This window comes from Oryzias latipes, chromosome 5 (genome assembly GCF_053564925.1).
Source record: "Oryzias latipes strain Hd-rR chromosome 5, Olatipes_Hd-rR_3.1".
NCBI lineage: Eukaryota > Metazoa > Chordata > Actinopteri > Beloniformes > Adrianichthyidae > Oryzias > Oryzias latipes.
The window spans coordinates 606492-627840 of NC_136241.1; the positions used below are offsets into that span (position 1 = coordinate 606492).

A 21349-nucleotide genomic window follows, 5' to 3' on the forward strand; every position below is an offset into this window, starting at 1 on the left:
TTCCAAGGATGCAGTAAAAACCATCAGCCGCTTTCCATTGGCACAGAGATGGTGGAGAGGGTAACTAGTTTTAAATTTCTGGGGGTCACTATGACCGAGGACCTATCCTGGGGTCCACACACTGCCTCAGTGGTGGTTAAAGCCCAACAATGTCTGTACTTACCGAGGAAACTAAAAACTGCTAAAATTTCCAAAAAGCTGATGGTGAACTTTTCCAACTGTGCCATCAGCAGTGTTCTGACATGCGGATTCTTTGTGTGGTTCTGTACCTGCACAAAGGCTGTTCAGCAGAGACTCCAACGGGTGGTGAAAATAGCGGCGAAAATCATTGGGACCACTCTCCCAGAGATGAGCAGCCTCTACACTGCCTGCTGTTTAAAGACTATCCACAACATCCCGGTGACCATCCACCATCCAACCTGCCGTCTCCTCCATCTGCTGCCCTCATTAAGGGGGTACAGGTCCATCCAGGCCAGAACAACCACATGGAGTAACAGCCTTTATCCTAAACAGGCTGTGCGGCTGCTGAACAGTCCCACCCACCAACCGCCCCCCACCGCTCTCCAACCTTCTCATCTGAGTACACTGTGAATTGCACTGCTGCTTATCCCCTGCTTCATATCCCAGCAGACTGTATTACTCTACCCCACACCTTCTCCACAATAACCATAACCACCTGAAATAACTGTGACCTGGACTTTGCTTTCCTGCACATTAACATCAAGCTGCTATTGACTCAACACCCGAGTACACTCAATGTCTTCTTTTTGTTTAGTCCTTGCTGTGTTTTTTTTTGTACTGATGTTGCACTTTGGTTATTTATTTATTGGGTATTCATTTTGAAATAATTAGGGCGATTGTCAAAGCTCCAAACGCAATTTCGTTGTTTTAATGACAATGACAAATAAATGAATCTTGAATCTCTTGAATCTTGAACTTGACCGTCCATGGAGAAGGACCAAAATATCGATATGGTGATATATCGCGATATATCGCGATATTCAAGTTTCTACCTTTTATTTACGTTTAAAGACCCTGTAAAACAGTATATCAAACATCCTTTGGTAAGAAAATTCTTAGGAGGGTCGATAGGGGGCGCTCGTTGCGAGATTGGCTGTTGCGGGCGGACGAAGAAGAACACACATTAAAACAATGATGGCGGAGGGAGAAAACAATGAGAAGCAAGGGGCAGCATCTTAAAAGACGCGCCGGCAGCATTGAAGCTGCATCACCCGGAGTTGTGTGAGAAATCTGTGTCTGTCGCTGGCCTGAAGCCGACACAGCCTGGCGCGGATACCTTTTTCCAGACAAAGCTACCGCAGACTTCTGAGAGACAGAGCATGGGCAATATAACAAACGGAAAACGGTCTCCGTCCCTGCAGCGCGGTGGAGAATGAGGGATTTCGGTTTTTATTGAATGCAGTAGAGCCACGCTTTGACATTCCCTCTCAGAAATCCTGAAAAAAGGAACCCTACACTGTACGCCCAGACCAGGGCTATGGTTGAGATGGAAACGGAAGAAAGAGAGGCATCCCTGCCCTTAGACCCCCCCTTCTCCTCTAAGCAGCGGTAGACGGCCGCAGTCTTGACACTAAAAAGCCTGTGGTTCTCCAGAAAAAACATGAACATTTAAACATACATAACATACAGCTTTTCCCCGAACGTGTTGTTCACAAAGATGTTTACTTTTAGATGCATTTTAAGTTCTTAATGTATTTTATCCCTGGTCATTGATTTTGAAAGTAGTTTATTGTCACGGTGCCTTTGTCACCCTGCCTCCCCCTCCCTGCTCTCTGATTGGAACCAGCTGCCCTTCATCATCTCATCACCTGCAGACCTTCTTAAGGAGATCCACCCCAGCATTCTACGCCAGTCCGTTACACTCTCCGGTGCTTATGCCTGGCCTCAAGCTAAGTCACGTCTATCCAAACTTAAGTCTCGTACTTACCTCTCCTTGTTGTACGCCTTCAGGTCCTCTCCTTCACGGGTGCCGCTGGTTGCTCCACGCCTCATGCTGCTCAGGCCACGCAGTCCTCCCCGCTGTGTTCTGGATCGCTCGCCGCTGTTTCCTTCCTCGCTCACTGGCTTCTCGGCGTAGATCTCAAGACGCTCATCCGGATTCCCACAGAATCTACGTCCAATACTCACCTGCTACCTACTACTGCACTTTAGTTCTTGGACACTTATTATTATTAAATCTTCAACTAAACCCCCCTCGTCTGAGTTTACTTCCGGGTTTCAGGGACTGGGTCTGTCACGTCATCGACGTCATGACAGAACGGACTGGCCATCACCCAGACCCAGCTGACCTGGAAGGACTCCGCCTGGCCGTCACACTGCAAGGAATAGCCCTGGGACGCCAAGCTGTATTCCTGAACCATATGGTTTCCTGCCAGCAGGACCTTCTTCGTCGTCTGGATGGATTGTCTCAGGCCCTGATGGAACTAACTGGGCAACAATCAGCCAACGCCACAGCCAGCACCTCTTTCCCCGCCACTGGAAATCTGGTCCCCGCTACCGCTAGCCCAGCTAACGAAAACATCCGGCTTCAACCCGAGAGCTTCCAGGGTGACGAAGGGGTTCCTTCTACAATGCCAATTGATTTTCCAGCAGGCTCCGCGACATTATCACGCAGATCACAGCAAGATTACCCTCATCGTGAACTCCCTCAGGGGTAAAGCGCTCCAATGGGCGCAGGCCTACATATCGGCCCATCCTATTTACCAAGTTCCGTTCGAACGCTTCATTGGGGGTTTTTCGGTTGGTGTTCGACCAGCCCAGCGAAGAAGAAGAAGCGACCCGCCGTCTACTAACCCTCAAGCAACGCCACAGATCTGTGAATGACCATCTAATTGATTTTCGGATCCTAGCAGTGGAGGCAGGTTGGCCAGACATTGCCTCGAAAGGCGTGTTTTACCAATCTTTTAATGACTTGATCAAAGACCATTTATGTTCACAGCCATAGGCTAGAACTTTTGAAGAGCTCGTCACCGCGGCCTTGCGGTCAGACGTTCGTCTCCGGGAACGCCAGACTGAGCGTCCACGCCATGATAAGAAAACTGTTGTTAATTTTCTCCCTCCATCCGCTACAGCTAATTCTGCTCATTCCATTCCTCATGCACCCCGGACGATCCTCTGAGGAACCTATGCAGATAGGACACTCAAAGCTCACACCCGAGGAACGGCGGAGACGGAGAGACGAAGGGACTTGTTTCTATTGTGGTCAGGCAGGTCACCTCGTTCACCAGTGTATGTTGCGTTTAAACACCAGGACCCCCCCGCTAGACGACAGGCCGTGGGTGGGTCAATCATCTCTCACCACTGAGAAGCCCTTCTTGTATATTCCTGTCAAGTTATGTTTTCTGTCTAAGACCCTCGAATGCAAAGCCCTCATTGACTCTGGTGCGGAGCAAAATTTTATTGATAACCCCTTGGTGTCTGAACTCAACCTTCCCACAGAGCCATTGGAACTTCCGGTCAAGGCGGCTGGTTTGGGGGGCCAGCTCCTCACTCACATCACTCATCGCACCAAGCCTGTTCAACTCATCTCTTCCGGTAATCATCATGAATACATGCAATTTTATATCACTAAATCTCCCCAATCTCCCGTCATCTTAAGGTTTCCCTGGCTCCGCACCCATAACCCACAGTTCGATTGGGTCAACCTCCACATCACCAACTCGAGCAACGCCTGTATGGCGAACTGCCTCCGCTCAGCCATCCCCTCAGTTCCACCCAGTCACGATCCAGCCCAGGAAATCATCGATCTGTCTAAGGTACCCCTCTGCTATCACGACCTCAAGACCGTTTTCAGCAAAGCCAAGGCAGGGGCCTTACCCCCACACAGACCATATGACTGCCCCATCGAACAATTAAATGGCGCCACACTACCTAATGGGAGGCTGTTTATCCGTTCCTGAGAAGCAGGCCAAGGAAAAATACATTCATGAAGGTCTCTCTTCTGGTCACATTGGTCCCTCTTCGCTCCCGGTCGGTGCAGGGTTTTTCTTCGTTAAAAAGAAAGATACAGAACAAGTATTCACTTCCCCTCATAAGCTCCGCGTTACATTCCGTCCAAGAAGCTTGCGTCTTTTCCAAATTAGACCTCCGAAATGCTTATCACTTAGTCCGCATGAGGGAAGGGTACGAATGGAAGACGGCGTTTAACACCCCGCTAGGGCACTTTGAGTATTTGGTAACGCCTTTTGGGCTTACCAACGCCTCCGCCGTTTTCCAACACCTCGTTAATGACGTACTCCGTGACTTTTTGAACCGTTTTGTATTCGTCTACCTTGACGACATACTAATTTACTCTCGGGATCAGGATCAGCATATCCACCATGTCTGTCAGCTTCTAGCACGTTTACTGGAGAACCAATTATATGTCAAAGAGGAGAAATGCAAATTCCATGTGCCCACAATTTCCTTCCTTGGTTTCATCATAGAGGCAGGTAACATATGTCCAGATCCAGCCAAAGTCACCGCTGTCACTAACTGGGAACCGCCTGACTTCAGGAAACAACTTCAACGCTTTCTCGGTTTCGCAAACTTCTATCACCGGTTTATTAGAAATTACAGCAGCATTGCTGCCCCACTTACTCAACTCACCTCTGTAAACAGACCCTTCGTTTGGAACCCAGAGGCTCAGGCCGCTTTTGACAAACTCAAAGAATTGTTTACTTTCGCCCCTATTCTTATTCAGCCAAATCCTCTTTGCCAATTCATTGTTGAGGTCGACGCCTCCGACTCAGGTGTTGGGGTGGTCCTTTCTCAGCGTGAGATCGACACCGGTAAATTAAAACCCTGCGCGTTCTTCTCCTGGAAACTCTCCTCGGCTGAGGGAAATTATGACGTGGGCAATTGGGAGCTCCTCGCAATTAAATCACCTTAGAAGAGTGGCACCACTGGCTCGAAAGGTGCGGAACAGCCGTTTATCGTATGGACGGATAATAAAAATATAGCTTACCTCCGTACCGCCAAGCGCCTAAACTCTCGCCAGGCCCGCTGGTGCCTTTTCTTTGACCGGTTTTCTCTTACTATCACTTATAGATCCAGAGGCAGAAACACTAAGCCTGATGCCCTTTCACGCCTCTCTGATTCCAGTGACAGTCAGGAAGTGACCCCTATTATTTCCCCCACCTGTATCGTAGGGATACTCACTTGGGACATTGAAACCCATGTCCAACAGGCCCAAGATGAGGAACTCGATCATCCTCCGGCTCCAGCTAACACTTTGTATGTCCCATCCTCACTACGCTCCAAGGTTTTGGTCTGGGGACACACCTCCCGCGTATCCTGTAATGGGGGCTTCCAACAGACCCTAAAACTTCTCCAACGCCGGTTCTTTTGGCCCTCCATGGAGCGGGATGTCAGGGAGTTCATCTCTGCCTGTGACATCTGCGCCCGATCCAAGTCTTCGAACTCTCCACCTGCCGGTATGCTCCACCCGCTACCGGTTACTAAACGCCCCTGGTCCCACCTGGCCATGGACTTCATCACTGGTTTGCCTCCCTCACAAGGTAACACCGTCATCCTCACCATCATTGACCGTTTCTCGAAATCTACCCAATTCATTCCTCTCCCCAAGCTACCCACAGCCACGGAAATGGCCGATATTATGGTGCAGAAGGTGTTTCGTCACCACGGCATCCCCAGTGACATTGTGTCCGATCGTGGACACGATGAGGCCCTCAATTTGTGCCACAGGTTTGGAGGGCCTTCTGCTCTGCCCTTGGTGCCACGGTCAGCCTTTCGTCTGGGTACCACCCCCAATCTAATGGACAGGCTGAACGAGCCAACCAGGAACTCGAGGCCGCTCTTCGCTGTCTGGCAGCCCAAAACCCCTCCAACTGGTCCAAGTTCCTGGTGTGGATAGAATACACCCACAACAATCACCCGTCCTCAGCCACTGCTATGTCTCTGTTTGAAGCGTCCCTGGGGTACTCACTACCTCTGTTCCCCTCTCAGGAGTTAGATTTGGCAGTGCCCTCAGTACAGCACCATCTCCAGCGTGTCCAATGCATCTGGAATCAAGCCAGGGCCGCTCTCCTGCGCACCAGGGAGAGCAACTGCCGTACTGCTAATCGCCGCAGGGTGGTGAGTCCCACCTACCAGTCGGGACAGAAGGTCTGGCTTTCTTCATGGGACATACCCCTCCAGGCCACATCTCACAAACTGGCTCCTCGGTACATCAGCCCCTATACCATCGGGAAAATCATAAATCGCACCTGTGTGCGGCTGCAGCTTCCGGCGGCGCTAAAGGTACACCCATCTTTCCACGTTTCACAAATAAAGCCTTTCCAGGAGAGCTCGCTGTGCCCGCCGTCCGCTTCCCCACCAACCGCCCGGGTCATCTACGGCGCTCCTGCGTTCACGGTCAGTCGAGTGCCGTGGCTTTCAGTTCTTGGTGGACTGGGAGGGTTACGGTCCAGGGGAGCGCTCATGGATCTCCCGCTCCCTTATTCTGGACTGTACCCTCATTGAGGACTTCTATCGGGCTGACCCGGATCGCCGCCCTGGACCGCCTGGAGGCGGTCGTTGAGGGGGGGTACTGTCATGGTGCCTCTGTCACCCTGCCTCCCCCTCCCTGCTCTCTGATTGGAACCAGCTGCCCTTCATCTCATCACCTGCAGACCTTCTTAAGGAGACCCACCCCAGCATTCTACGCCAGTCCGTTACACCCTCCGGTGCTTATGCCTGACCTCAAGCTAAGTCACGTCTATCCAGACTTAAGTCTCGTACTTACCTCTCCTTGTTGTACGCCTTCAGGTCCTCTCCTCCACGGGTGCCGCTGGTTCCTCCACGCCTCATGCTGCTCAGGCCACGCAGTCCTCCCCGCTGTGTTCTGGATCGCTCGCCGCTGTTTCCTTCCTCGCTCACTGGCTTCTCGGCGTAGATCCCAAGACGCTCATCCGGATTCCCACAGAATCTACGTCCAATACTTACCTGCTACCTACTACTGCACTTTAGTTCTTGGAAACTTATTATTATTAAATCTCCAACTAAGCTCCCCGAGTCTGAGTTTACTTCCGGGTTTCAGCGACTGGGTCTGTCACGTCATCGACGTCTTAAATAACTTAAGGAAAGTTCCTAGCTACTTGATTTTTGTTTTTTTCTGGGAGAATTATATTTTTGTTTACACCACATTTGCACTAAATGGTGTCATTTGATATATCGTGAGATGTTAGAAGCGAGATATATAGATTATTACAATATCGCCATATCGTGATAGTATCGTTATCGTGAGCAATGTATCGCAAATCGTATCGTATCGTGAGGTACCCAGTGATTCCCAGCCCTAAACAACATGCATCTATGCAGAGCTTGTACGTTTGTTCCTATCTGAAGTCTAACGCAAGTGATTTCAGAGCTCTTCTGCAATAAGCAGATAACTGTAGATCTTATAGATGCAACCAAAACAGAACATTCTGAATGACCATAAACGGAGAAAAGTTGAGAGACTCCACTTTTGCGTACGACTTTGCATGAAGTGAAAAAACCTGACTGTCTCAATCAAGTTGCATTACCAGATTTTGGGATGGGAAGAAAACAAGATGCAACTATAAAGACATCTCTGCAACCAGTGAGACAGGAAATGTAAGACAAGAAAAAACCTGCAGCATCATCCATCAACACCACAAAAACCAACTTTGCACAACAGTCTGCTATCATGGCCTATAAACTTCAACCAAAAGAAGTGACAGTACATAAACTATGTATTTAACAATCATTATTCTAAAGCAACTTTTAAGCAAGAAAATCCAGATTTAAATCAAACTCAGACACTGCACAAAAAGTTTTTTTTCCCTAAAAAATGCTCTTTCAAAAGTGGCAAATCCTGATCATCGCAGATATTGTCAGTATGTTTTGGTCACCCTATCCTTGCTCATGCATCTTTATGCATTGCTCTGTAAGAAAGCATCTTTTTCTAGTTGCAGGTTTGAGGTAAATATATTTTCTACAGAAAAATGTAGTAAACAGATCAAGAAATATGACTATAAAAGCTAAAATAGTACATTTGAATTTGAATGTAATGTTTGGGAAGCAAGCTGAGGATCCTTGCTCAGTAGAAGAAAATGTGCTTCCTTGTTAGAATATTTAAGAAAGGTAAAGATTATTAACAATAACAGCCTTCTATAGCTTTGTACCTGGATTGTAACATTATCAGTCTGAGCATGTCGGTCATCATTTAGCACTCCTTTATGTGGACATTGATCAATATTAATTTATGGTCAACTAAAATCTTTTTTAACCATTTTTTCCACTTCTGTAATAAAAATGGCCAACTGCCATTTTGAAAACACCATAAACTCAAGTGCCACTTTTTTCTCCATGTGATTTGAAAAATGACCTTTGTTTAATGATTGACTTTAGGCTTCAAACATAAGAATTTGGTCAATCCTTTCTTGTTCTACAGCAAAGAAAGTTTTCACCTGCACGTCTAAATGTTGTTTTGAAACATGCAGCAACAGCCAGCAGAGCAGGAATTTAAAACAGAGGTTTTCTGTTTTCAGTCATTTGTTGTTTGACCTTTCATTTTATCTCCAGTTTTACTTTGTAACCAACAAATCCCATAAAAGATTCCCCCTGATTTATTTGTCAAAAATACTGTCAAATTTAAATTCCTTTTTAAAAATTCAACTAGGGCTGGGCGATATAGAATTGTTTTTTTTCACAATGTAAATTTTAGCTTTTGACGCGGTGGACCATACAGTCACGTTGGCATTCGTAGCACAACACGTGATTGGTTGAAGTCTTATTTAACAGGGAGATGTTTTTTGGTCGGGATTGATGAGGTTCTATCATCGGTGCTGCTCTTTTTTCTTTATATCTGTTGCCACTTGGTTCTATCATTGCACAGCATGATGTCTGCCCCTCAGTTTGAGAAAAAAGAGCTCACAAAACATTTGAACAGAGTGCACTGGTGACATAAAGCAGTGGTTGAGCCAGAATTTTCTCCATTTGAACGAGTCAAAAATGGAGAGAATTGTTTTTGGTGAACATCTACAGCTGTCTCTACTGCTGGTAGAAATCTGGGGGTTATCTTTGACAGCAGTTTTAATTTGACAAAAAAGATTGAAAATATTGTCAAGATGAGCTTTTGTCACTTGCACGTTTTAGCTTAAGGTAAACCTCCCTTGAGCCACAATTCAATTCAATTCAATTTTATTTGTATAGCCCAAATTCACAACAACATTCGTCTCAATGGGCTTCGTATCGGTAATTAAAAATGTGAAACATAAAATCAAAAGGGTCATAAATACATAGAATTCAATAGGAAAATACTAAAATGAACTAACAAACTGACTAAGCTAAAAAGGGAACCCTGCCCTTAGACCCCCTTCGTGGTAAGGAAAAACTCCTAAAAAAACTGATTCCGGAAAAAATGAAGAAACCTCAGGGGTGCTCACATGAAAGAGGGATCCTCCCCCAGGACGGACGGCCGATTTACCAGAACTCTTAGAGAAGAATTAACTTATCTAACCCTACAACTACACTGCAAATTTTGTCAATCTACCTAAGATTATTAATCTTAAAACTAGCTGTAAAATCTTATTGATCTTAATTTTAGATAAAAACAGCAGCACGTGTAAGATTATTAAACTTGTTTTAAGAAAAATATGCATTACCTGTCTTGATCAGTTTGTAAATCTAGAAAGTAGTCATTTTACATGCAAAACAAGAAAAAAACACTACAAGCCTGATTTAAGGACAGGAAAACGTCTTAATTTAAGTTTACTAAACTTGTTTTAAGACAAAAATATGCATTACCTTTCTTGATCAGTTTGCAAATTTAGAAATTAATCATTTTCCATGCAAAACAAGAAAAAATACTGCAGGCCTGATTTAAGCACAGGTTAGGGTTTTAAGTTTATTTTAGATGTAACCATATTATCTGATATCCAAAAATGTACTTGAATACTGATGTTCAATAGCTCATCCAATATTTATAGGATAAACAATAGATACGTATTTTTGTTTTTAACTGCAATATCGTCATCAACATTATATTTGATCAAAACATTGATTTTGAAATTATATGATTTTTTTTTTTTTATGTTTTCAGCATTTATAAACGTAAGCAAGATTAGGTATAGCTAGTTCATAAGCAAGAAGGTCTCTGTTAAAACAGTGTTTCATAAACCTGGCTTCAATACAATGTTGTCTGTCTTGTCAACAATCCATTGTTACCACAAAATCTTTTGTGTAGGTCCAAAAGTAAGTATTGTTTTATTTGCAGAAATGATAATTAGTGACCTTTCACATACATATTTGTTAATATTGAGAACAAGCAACTTCACTCTAACAGCATGGTTATCTGATTTAAATTTAAATTATAAACAGTACTTTGCAATCCACAGATGATGCAATCATAATTCTACCGCGCTTGGTTTGGGCAATACCAACTCAATATTTTGTGCAAAGATCTATTTTGAATCGAAAGATTGTACAAATCAGACAATGATTATCTTCCTTAATAAAAGAAGTTATTTGTTATATCAACCAAGGTTTACGTAGAATATTTGATCTTTTAAAATATGTATTTTTCATGTTTTGTCGTAATTTTTCAATGGAACATTCCGGCGAGCACAAGCAAAAATGGAAAAGTCCATTGTGACCAAATGAAGGGGGATTAATATGTTCAGAAGACTTGCTTAAGATAAAATAGTAGAGCCAACACGTTATATGCTGTTTTATAACTTATTTATTGTCATAATGATGGCATAAGGAAGTGTAACACAAAAAAATTAATTCTATTTATTGCATTTTTGGGATACCCTTTGAGTATTTTCATATTGTGACCGACCCAGCGCCATCTTGTCACATTTGCGACGTACATCTGATGATCCAGAACATGACGAGGACGAACAGGAAAAACAATTAAGAATATAATATTCGGCGGACAAGATAAAAGGAGGTAAGCTATATTAAATTATATGACATAGAATAAATTACCATTACGCTCCACGCAGCTGGTAAAGATTATAAAGTGGGTTTAAACATCTTGAGAAGCAGGCTAACGGAGCAACTAGCTAGCTTGCGCTAGCACTATTTTAGCTACTCCGTCACTTTTTTGTAAGTATCCTGTATACATCATAAATATACTTTAAAATACAATTAATGAGATTTTGGTTCTGTTTAAATATGTTAAATTAATTTTTTGTTTAGTAAAAATGTATTTCAGTGTTAAGAAGTATGCTATTGTAGTAAGCTAACTTGAGTTATTGCTAGCCCAATACTGCTCAACTGTAACTCAGTTTTATGCTAGGGTTGCTAGATTGGGCAGTTTCCCACCCAAATCGGCCAGTTTGAAATGCTTGATGATCTTAAAGTTAGAATGAAAACTTGCTGTTATTAAAAATTGTGACTTTAACATTTTTAAGTTTGAGAGATACTATTGTTGGCAAAAATTAAAACACAATTTTTGATCATTTCTAGTGAATAAGGATAGTATGCAAGTACAAGCTAGGCATTATAAAACTCTGCAGGAAATGTACAAAAAGTAGAAGCCCAAGCTGATCTTAACAGTTTTTTGATCTGGAGTTTCAGGCCAAACGAGCTTACATTGATTGTGGAGCCATAAGAGGAGATACCAGAGCTTCATCCATCGTGGATGTTTATCCAGAGAACTGCATCATGTAAGTATTATGTAAAAAGTATAAAGTAAAATTTTAAATGTATATATATTTTTCATCACTTGGTTTGTCATTGCAGGTGCCTAGAGAAATGCATAGAGTCCTTGCTCCCCACTATGAATTCATTGAGGAAGTCAGAATGTGATGGGAGGATTGCTGCGACAGGGTCATTTTACAGAGTATGAAAGAAGGCAATAAAGCCACCAATCAACAGGGATAAAAGTAAGTTTATGCCTTTTTGATACATGTAGTTAGATGCGTGAATGCTTCTTCTCAGAAAACACTAGGTTCTATGTGTTTCTTCTTCAAGAAGTAAAATTTATTTTATTGTGTTTCAGTGGAAGCCAACTTTGCTCTGGTGAAGGCCCTTCCCATTCTCTTTCCCCCAGTGGCACCTCCATCAAAGAAACTGGGGTGTGCTAGTGAAGCTTTACTGCATGTTCAGGAGGTAAATTTTTATTTTTGCCCTAAGCAGATACATAAAAAAATTACTACATTGGAGATACTAAAGGAAAAACGTTTTTTCTGCTTTATAGTCAACAGAAGATCCAAACGTCTTCATCCAGAAAAGAGGCCTGTCAAGTCCAGTCTTGGTGTTCGATGGCAGCAGATGAATCGTTGCTATTGGTTTGATGCCAATGACGTTTGAAAAAGAAAAGCTTCACGAGGGTCTGATTTTCTATATGGCATATTATTACACACTACATCTGACCTACACAAATTGCGTGGCCACCCTTCTGTCATTCAGACAGAGATCCTTCAGGATACAATTCACAAGTGGGACATCACCACATGAAAGAGCATTAAAGTAAAGAATTTGTTGGAAGATAAACTGCTTTTGCAGTTCAATGTTTATGTCTGTTCTTTAGATGAGTATTCTAATTGTGTTGTTAAAGAAATAGTTGTATTCCTAGTGCCTTTGGGTAAATTTGTATCACAAATCTCAGTTTGTAAGTTGAATAAAAGAATCGAAAAGTGAATTTGTTTTCATTCTTTTTAGTATTGAAACAAGAAAAAATATCTTTTGCAACAGCTTGTTTCAAGATGTATTTTCTGAATTTTAGTAGGCAATAAATTTTAATCAAGCTCCTATATCCTAGTTTCTAGTTTTTTTGTCTTAAATTACTGCTTAAAATAAGTGTTTTTGCCTAATTTCAAGATTTAACCGATTTACTATGGCTTAGATATTTTTACTTAAATCAAGACATCTTGTTAAGTAAAATTTACTAGCTGCATGGACAGATAATTTGACTTATTTCTAGTCAATTTCTACTAAAAACAAGTACTTTTTTCTTGAATTAAGATGGTGTTTTTTTGCAGTGTACATATTTAAAGTCCAGCAGACAAGCTTCATCCAGATGGAGTTGAGGGGACCAGCGATCTTGAAACAGTCATCCACACCATGATTACCTCTCGGATAGATAATTGTAATTCTCTGAACTTTGGCGTCTTCCATTTAGTTCAGAATGCAGCAGTACGACTTTTAAGAGAAACATCCAGACAAGAACATGTCACTCCAGGACTCAGTTCACTTTTCAGGCTCCATGTTCATTTTAGTGTTCAGTTTAAACTTTTACTGGTTGTTTTTGAAGCTCTTCATGGTCTTGTCCCAATTTACCTATCAGAACTGACTGCAGCAATTCTAGAGTTATATGATCTGCTAGTCAATATTTACTTGATGTGTCCAGGGCACGACAGAAACAATGGGGTAACCGTGCTTTTTCCATTGCTCTGGCAATGGAAAGTACAATAACCAAGATGTTCGTCTTTGAAATAACCTTTTGACGTTTTAAAGTGAGAAGCTGTGTGAAAAGCTGCTCACCTCTTCATTTTCTATCTTCAATGTTGCAAGGCGAGACTGCAGCTGGTGGTAACGCATCAGCAGCTCTGTCTGGACAGGCTGCTGTGCACTCACCTGACACACCTGGAGCAAAAACCACAAGAAAAGGAAAGAATTTACCTTTGGGATAAATTCACACAGAGAGAAAGTCTAAAAACTAAGCAGGTATTGCATCACTCTCAGAGGACTCACCTCATCCCCCATGTGAGGCTGATAATCAAAACGTGCTGGTGGACAAAACATCTGATTGTGTGAATCCATGAACTTTAGCTTATCTCCTCTAATGTCCAAAGAATCAACAGCTCCCTCAAGTAAATCCAAGCCTTCATGGCGTGAGGTTTCCAGGCTATATTCAGCAGACAGGTAGGTCCTCATAGTGCGCCCCAGACTCGCATGGTACCCCAAGTCACAAGACTAAATGCAAAAGGAACATGCATCCATTTTACACCAGTAGAAGCAGTAGTACTTCATCCTACACAATAAATATGGTTTCTGTTAGCAGTTTTGATCTGAGTAGACTTTTCTTACATCAATCATGTCTGAAACATCATGGATGTAGTATTTGGCCACTAGGGCATTTGTAGCAGCTAGATTGAGAAGATAGTCGTTCCGAGCTTTCGTGCATTTCAGCTTGTTTTCAGAGTACTTGGCTTGTCTCTAGAGAGGAAAAAGAAGATACTCTCGTCAATGCAGGATGGGTAATGTCTTTCTAATGCATTTAAAGGAGGTCATGCTACATTGAATTGATTTTGTATCACATAACTTTTCAAATAAGTCAACACATCCAATACCCGCATGGCACCATGGAGATATTTGAGTTATGGTTGCTTATTTGCTGAACATAAAAATGCTGTCATTTCAGAATGTCATTAGAAATGGACTGAGGTTTTTCCTGGTTTTAAGACATCTCTGGCTCTGATCTGTATCAGGAGCCCCCTAATTATGTGCGAGCGTGTGATCAGATGTAGACCTTCTCCTTCAGCTTTTCCATCTTCTTCACAGAGCTCCGTCGTTGTGGACGTTCATCTTGAGCATGACGAAGAAGGCCAGCACCGATGTCATTACCCTTGCCAATATGCTTCTCTTCCTGTTTCTCTGCCTCCTTCAGCTTATTCTCTGCACTGAGACTCTCATTGTGGTACATGTGGTATGTCTTCATCACCTGCAACAACATACAAGACACACATGAGACAAAACAAACACTATAACTGCACATGTTACACTTTTACATGTCTGAAATTTGTAAAAAAATAAAATAAAAAAAGAAGGAAAAACGGGGATCCAATATTAACACAATAATAAAAAATACAAAACAAATACAAAACTCAATGCAAACATTTGGCTTAAAAACTTGCAAATCATGTAGTAATTAGTTTAGATTTAATTTTCAAAAATAGTCATGGATTTTTTACAGTGCACACTACTGTTAATCATCATGCAAATAAAACAACTACTACAACATCTATAACAAATGACCCATCCATCCATCTTCAGAACCCACTGAATCCCTTTGGGGGTCATAGGGTTGCTGGTGCCAACCCCGTTACTTGTGGTTGAAGGCGGGGTACACCCTGAACAGGTTGGCAATCTGTTGGAGGACCACACACACATGCATATTTAGGGGCAATTTAGGGTGTGTTCAGACTGTAAAACTCTGCTGGTCTGGACCAAGTTCTCTTAATTTAGTCCAGATCGAGTCCTGTAGCTTGCGTTTGATCTGTATTCAGTCTGCCGTCAAGGGGACTTCCCTGTTCTGGACCAAACCTTGTAAACAAAATCATGAACGTAAAGATTTCTTCACTCATTGGCCAGAAATTACGCGGGTGGGGCAAAGCAATGAGACCAAGGATAATGGAAGTCGCTTGACAATTCTTGTCGGGATAGTTCACCTATACAAACTTTATATTGTGCCGACCAATTTTCAATGTCTGTATCAAAGTCAGGTACAACAATTTTTACTTGCCACTTTGTTACGGAAGGCATTCTGCAAGGTGGTTGGTAAGGAGAGGTCAGCTATGAAGGTACGCTGATAAGTGTTAGTGACATCTAGGTTGTCTGGAGAACAATGAGAAGCAATGTGAATCACGTTAAAAGTTGTTTTGATGAGCCTGCAATCATCCATACACATTTTAATAAGTTGCTGTTGCATCGCTGCTCTACGTCTGTCCCTTTGTTTACATCCTGTGATGCATTTGGCCTACAGTGGTCGTTTTGGTTCAGTTCTCCTGCTCTGAGCACGGGGCCTATTCAGACTGAGGAATCTCACCGCGACCCAAAGGTTAGTCCGATTGGAAACGAACAGAAAAACTGGGAAGACGGGTTCTGGTGTAGTTACTGGTCCTGGACCAGCTGTGTTTGGCAAAAACACTCTCCGTTTATATGCTCGACATTCATGTCCATCTTTTCAAAAGTTCAGATTTTGTTTGTTTTCCTGGGAAAAACGCAGACACGCTGCTGAGGCCGACTCCAGGTTATGTTTTGCCTAATCTACTACCAATGAGTTGCTGCAAAAACACATAACCAAGCCCTATGGCCTCAGCCAGGAAAAAAAACTATATTAAAGATGATTTACTGAGATATACTGGTGTGAAAAAAAACAATCTTTTACGCAGTTTTGAGCAAACACTATATGAACTAATTAGACACCCTGATGTTTCTGCTCAATGAAAGGGAGTGGAGCTAAGTCATTGTGCTTAGAGGAGTACAACCATAATTCCACTGACATTTTTGAACCACATTACATCTGCTTCACTATTACTTGTTCTGAAATTTCAGTTTCCTAGCAACTGGGAATAAAATGGACACTGAGATCGATCAGGAAGGAAGGTAACAAAGTGAATGGCGGAAAAACATCTCCAATTTAGGTCTGCAGACAAACGTCCAGTCTCATCATTATGGAAGCAGCAGAATACTTGCTTACAAATAACTGAAAAATAACAACATTATTCAAAAAGATTAAGCGTTTAGAAACTTTCCATCACAACACCAAGCAAATGTGCACCACTCTCTATGCTGTTTGTGGCAGCTGCAAACAGGTTTTTAATAATGCATAAATCCCAGACAGGCTAAATCAATATCTAAGTAGGAGTACTGTTACTGAGGCTCTGTGATGTCACATGAAACATCATGGCGGCTGTTGTGTCTGATTTACAAATCGAGTTTGGATTTCATTTGCATCATACTTAAATAGAAAAGAACATTTAAAATGTATTTTTTTCTTTCAATTTGTTTAATTTAAAGACCCACTCCAATCAGCATTTAATCTATCGTAAAATCATAGCCAGTGGTGTTTTAAATTATGATTATGCCGTTTTTTTAATCTGATGGAAAAACTTTTTTTCTAGGACATAGTTTATTTTTTTTTTAACTTGTCCTGTCTAACAGCTGGGCAGACAGATGAGAGCTGAAAGCCTCTTGTATTGGACATATTTTACTTTAACAACAGGGGTTCTGAATTCTTTGACAAACCAGAGGTATGTCTGAATAAACCCCTTTTGTAATCGAGGCCAAACTTTATTCATTTTAATCATATTTGAAACTCTTTTGTGTTGGACCGGACGGAAAAGGAAAGGAGGGAAGAAGAGAGAGGGATATAAGAGAGTGGGGGATAGGAGGGTGATCATGGGGGGGCATGAAGCAGCTTAAAGCATTAAGTTTTTGGATGGTTATACTGATTACAGTGAGGTTCAGATGTAATATAAGTTTGAAGGGCAGGGCCTGGCCACACACACTCAAATGTTATAAACACACCTGTCGGCTCAAAAAATGTCCACATGACAACATGTACACAATACAAATAATGTTCACACACGCATACTTATGCCTTCAAACCAACTAGTGTGAAATATTTCATTCAATCACGCAAACTATTTATGTAGAGGCGAGCCATCACCTGTGCTTAAATGAGTCTTTATGTTCTTCTAAAATGGATGGTGGAATGTGAAAGAAAGGAGGGAGAGTTCCCAGCCATCCCCACACCAAGACCCCCACCCCACCCCACCCCACCACCCCCACCCCCCCCAACGCCCGCACGGCAGGAGATAGAGAACAACCGCCCACCAGCCACCCACCCGGCACAGGGTTGGTCCAGGAAGGAGCAAGTGTGCTCAAGTGTGATGTGTTCCCCGGCTTCTGGCCTAGCCAGAAAGCTCAGGGATCTCTCTCCCTGTGTTGAGAGAGCACTGCCGGGGCCCAGGAGACCAGCACCCCGGGGACATGGCCGCCGTCGCCAAGGGCCCAGTACCCCCTACCAGGGATGGGGTAGGGGAGAAATGGTTCGAGGTCCCACCTTCCTTGCGAAATGCATGTGTGTTTGTGAGGGTGTGTATGTGCATGTATGTGTGTTGGAGTGTACATTTGGAGGAGTAAAGGGTGTGTGTACTAAGGGGGTGTAAATAAAATTGGTGGGTGGGGCACTGAGGTGACATCTCCTGATTACTCACAGTGATGTCCCATCACCCTCCCGACCAAAGGGCCCTAAATGTCTAAGGATAAAATTGGCGGGTAGGGCGCTAAGAGGACATCTGCTGCTTGCTAGTAGTGATGTCCAAGCACCCCCCCTACCAAGGGAGGGTGCTTGGACATGTCTAAAACCGAGAGAGGGGGGTCCATTTCATACGGCAACCATGGGGGGGACCACTGCCAAGTAGCCCCCCCCCCCCCCCCCCCCCCCAAGGTGCATCGCAGGCTAAACCCCCCACCCCCTCACCCTAATATAAGATTATATGAGGAAGGGGGTAAGTCGGGGACAGCTGGTAGACTGTCCCCAGGTGGTCAAACAGCCGTCCCCCACCCCCCCCACCCCCCCCAGCATAGGGCCCAGGTCCCCTCAGCCCAGGGGCCCCATCCCCCAAAGCGCAGACCCCCCAGGCCCCACACCACCCATCCAACACAGAGAGAGAGGAGCCAGAAAGTGCCGCCCCCCCACAGCCAGCTAGCACATAGTTTCTGCAGAACGGCTTTGGTTCATTAGCAATTTGCCGATGAGTTGTGGGCGGGACCGTTGGCTCACAACCCCATCCCCTCCCCAATTGAAGCAGGAAGCTTGAGATCCATCCAGCATATTTTCTACGTCACAAATAAGATCTTTTTTCAAACAGCATTTTTTTTCTGCTCCTGATTCACAAACAATTTAAACAATGAAATTATCAAAAATTTAAGCTTGAATTTCTTTATATTTGTCCTCCATCAAAATAAAAAGCCACAAAAACATGTGAAAAACACCCAAGAGATGGCCTTTAAACAGAGTTAAAGCAATTCCCTGTTTTTTTATAGTTACAGATACAGATAACTAAAAAAAAATCTATAAACAGTTTTGTTTATTCAAAAAGGAAAAAGGTGTGAGAATTTAAACATTTAATTGATTGATTTCAAGCATTGTCGTCAAAGTAATGCAGATTTATCAAACTCATTACAGAAATGTATAGATAAAAAAAACATGAAAAAAAAATGTTAATGTATGTTAATTTTAACATATTGATTTTTAAATGATTTGATCTGTTGATTGTTTTAAATCTAATAATCTATTCAATGTAGTGTTTTTTTGTTTAATCTGTTGATTTTTAAACCATTGGCCTTTATTGCTTTTTATGTGTGTGTTTGATGATTGTCAGCATATGGCCATTTTTAAATATCCTCAGGGATTATTAAAGACTTTTGACCCAAGTTAGTGCTAGTCCTCTTATCCTAGACACTTCCAGTTTGTCAAGTAGGATTTTTTTCCTGGGGCATGTTTAGGAATTGCTTTTTTCAATATTTACGGTTTTATGTGGTAAATAGAGTTGCCAAGTATGCCTGCGTGGCATAGTAAATGCTACAGCTTTACTTGTGGCTATGTGCATCTCTGGGTGCAGACTGCAGAGTCAGCTTGAAACTTAGCCATGCAGGACAGGTCAACTGATGCAGAAAATCGCAATATAAAAAAATATCAAATGTTGTCCTTTTAGCACCTCAGCAGAGGAAGAAATTAAAACGTTGTTCTGTCGATAAAACATATCTGCCGTGTGCAGTCTCAGGACAGTTGATTAACAGGCTAAAATTGTGAAGCATCAAAAGCCAGAGAAGAAAACAGAGAAGGGCACAAACACTGTAACTCACTGTGTAAAGTTCATTTGTGACTTTCACTAATTCCTCATGCATCTGCACGCCGATATCTTTACTCTGGAGAGAGAAAAACAGCAAGAGATCATATAAAAAACACGTTTCGAACATTTTTTCTAAGACTCTTGCTTTTCATAGTAGGAAAACGTTAATAACAATGCAAAAGCTTCCATAAGTAAGTGAAAATTGTGAGATTCTGTCATTATTGAGCAGCTGAAAAATCTAATACAATGAATAAAGTTCTGCTGCTTGATTACATGGACTAGTTTGTCACAATGTAAATAAAAATGAAAAGTTTTTATTGAACAACTAGACAAAAACTCAACTGCTGCTTTACTGGAGCATAGTTTGTTGTTTACTTAAAAAGAAAATCCAAATTCCAAATGTTCCTTTTAAGTTTAAACTGAAATATTTTTTTATCATCTGCATATATTTGGTTACAATATCTTTGTCATGGTGCCTGCGGCAGTCTCTCCTCCCCCTCCCCTCTCTGCTCAGTCTTCTGATTGAGACCAGTTTTGGACACTAACCTCATCTACCACCAGCCTTCTTAAGGAGATCCAGCTCCAGCATTCATCGCCAGTTTGTTACCCCTTTTGGTGCTTAGCCTGGTCTACTAGTGAGTTATCTATGCTCTTGTGTTCTCGCTCCTCATTAATCTTGTTTCTCCACCTCGCCTACAGGACCATAGACCAGGAGTGTTCATCCAAGTCTTAGTTTTCCAAGAGCAGCCTGATCCACGCCACCCTCCAGCCAAGCCACGAGTCCTAGCCACACCACCACTCCAGCCAAGCCACTATTCCCAGCCACGCCACCACTCCAGCCAAGCCATGATTCCCAGCCACGCCAAGACCTTCAAACACGCCACACCTTCAAGCCATAGCTCCCGCTTTCCAAACCAATATCGGCACATCACCAGCGCTTCTTCAACAAACTCACCTTCGGATCCTTGTCAAGGAAAATAAACTCATCTCAATCTCCTGTTTTTCCTTCCGAATACCAGCATCTGGGTCTGTCTCGCATAGCAAGTCATGACAGAACGAACTGGCCCAACTCCTGACCCAGCTGACCTCCGCATCACAGTCTCCCAGCAGGGAATCATTCTGGGCCGTCAAGCCGACGCCTTAACTCAAATGGCCTCCGCGCATCAGGACCTTTTCAGACGTCTTGACGGTATGGCGCAAACCCTTATGGAACTAACTGGACGATTCTCTAATCCCAAAGTTGCAGCTTTGCCTCTGCCTTCCGGCAACACGGCCACCTCTGCTTTCGCTATGTCACCGGAGAATTTCCGCCTCCAGCCAGAACCTTTTTTTTGGTGATGTTGAAGCTTGTGGAGGTTTCCTTCTGCAATGTCAATTAATCTTTCAACAAGCTCCCAGGTATTATCAAACTGATCACAGCAAAATCACTCTTATCATTAATTCTCTCAGAAACAAAGCCCTGCATTGGGCTCAAGCATTTCTAGCTGCCAACCCCATTTCTCACCCGCCATTTGAATGGTTCATAGGAGAATTCCGATTGGTTTTAGCCCAGCCACGCAAGCAGGAATAAGCCACCCGAGGACTGCTGAGCCTCAAGCAATGCAATCGATCGGTCAGTGATCATGTTATGGATTTTCGGGCATTTTTTACCAGTCCCTTAATGAAGCCATTAAGGACCACCTTTGTTCACAACCTAAAGCTCACTCTTTCGAAGATCTTGTCTCAGCAGCTCTCCGTTTGGATGTCCGTGAACGACAAGCTGAACATAACCATCTATCTCGTAAGCTACC

General features: G+C 43.0%; 1 protein-coding gene and 1 long non-coding RNA gene across 7 annotated transcripts in view; one reads left to right on the forward strand and one right to left on the reverse strand.

Annotated features, from left to right (window-relative positions):
- The window catches only part of LOC144992072 (SLIT-ROBO Rho GTPase-activating protein 3-like), a 104820-nt gene that overhangs the window by 55996 nt on the left and 27475 nt on the right, over nucleotides 1–21349 (reverse strand). For 3 of the 4 annotated variants that reach the window (XM_078946713.1, XM_078946712.1, XM_078946714.1), the window contains 5 exons: nucleotides 19573–19635; nucleotides 14447–14638; nucleotides 14005–14133; nucleotides 13669–13890; nucleotides 13459–13560 (listed from right to left, as the gene is read on the reverse strand). In XM_078946713.1, coding sequence (XP_078802839.1) covers nucleotides 13459–13560; nucleotides 13669–13890; nucleotides 14005–14133; nucleotides 14447–14638; nucleotides 19573–19635 — 708 coding nt within the window. The remainder of the gene's footprint in view (nucleotides 1–13458; nucleotides 13561–13668; nucleotides 13891–14004; nucleotides 14134–14446; nucleotides 14639–19572; nucleotides 19636–21349) is intronic. The other variant, XM_078946715.1, reaches the window with a different exon arrangement.
- On the forward strand, nucleotides 6991–12616 carry LOC144992073 (uncharacterized). 3 transcript variants are annotated; one of them, XR_013655861.1, is made up of 5 exons: nucleotides 6991–10918; nucleotides 11545–11639; nucleotides 11716–11858; nucleotides 11975–12084; nucleotides 12173–12616. It is a non-coding gene; the product is annotated as an uncharacterized LOC144992073 (long non-coding RNA). The 3 variants fall into 3 exon arrangements; XR_013655862.1 differs by having other exon boundaries at nucleotides 11551–11639; XR_013655860.1 differs by lacking the exon at nucleotides 6991–10918 and having other exon boundaries at nucleotides 10945–11639.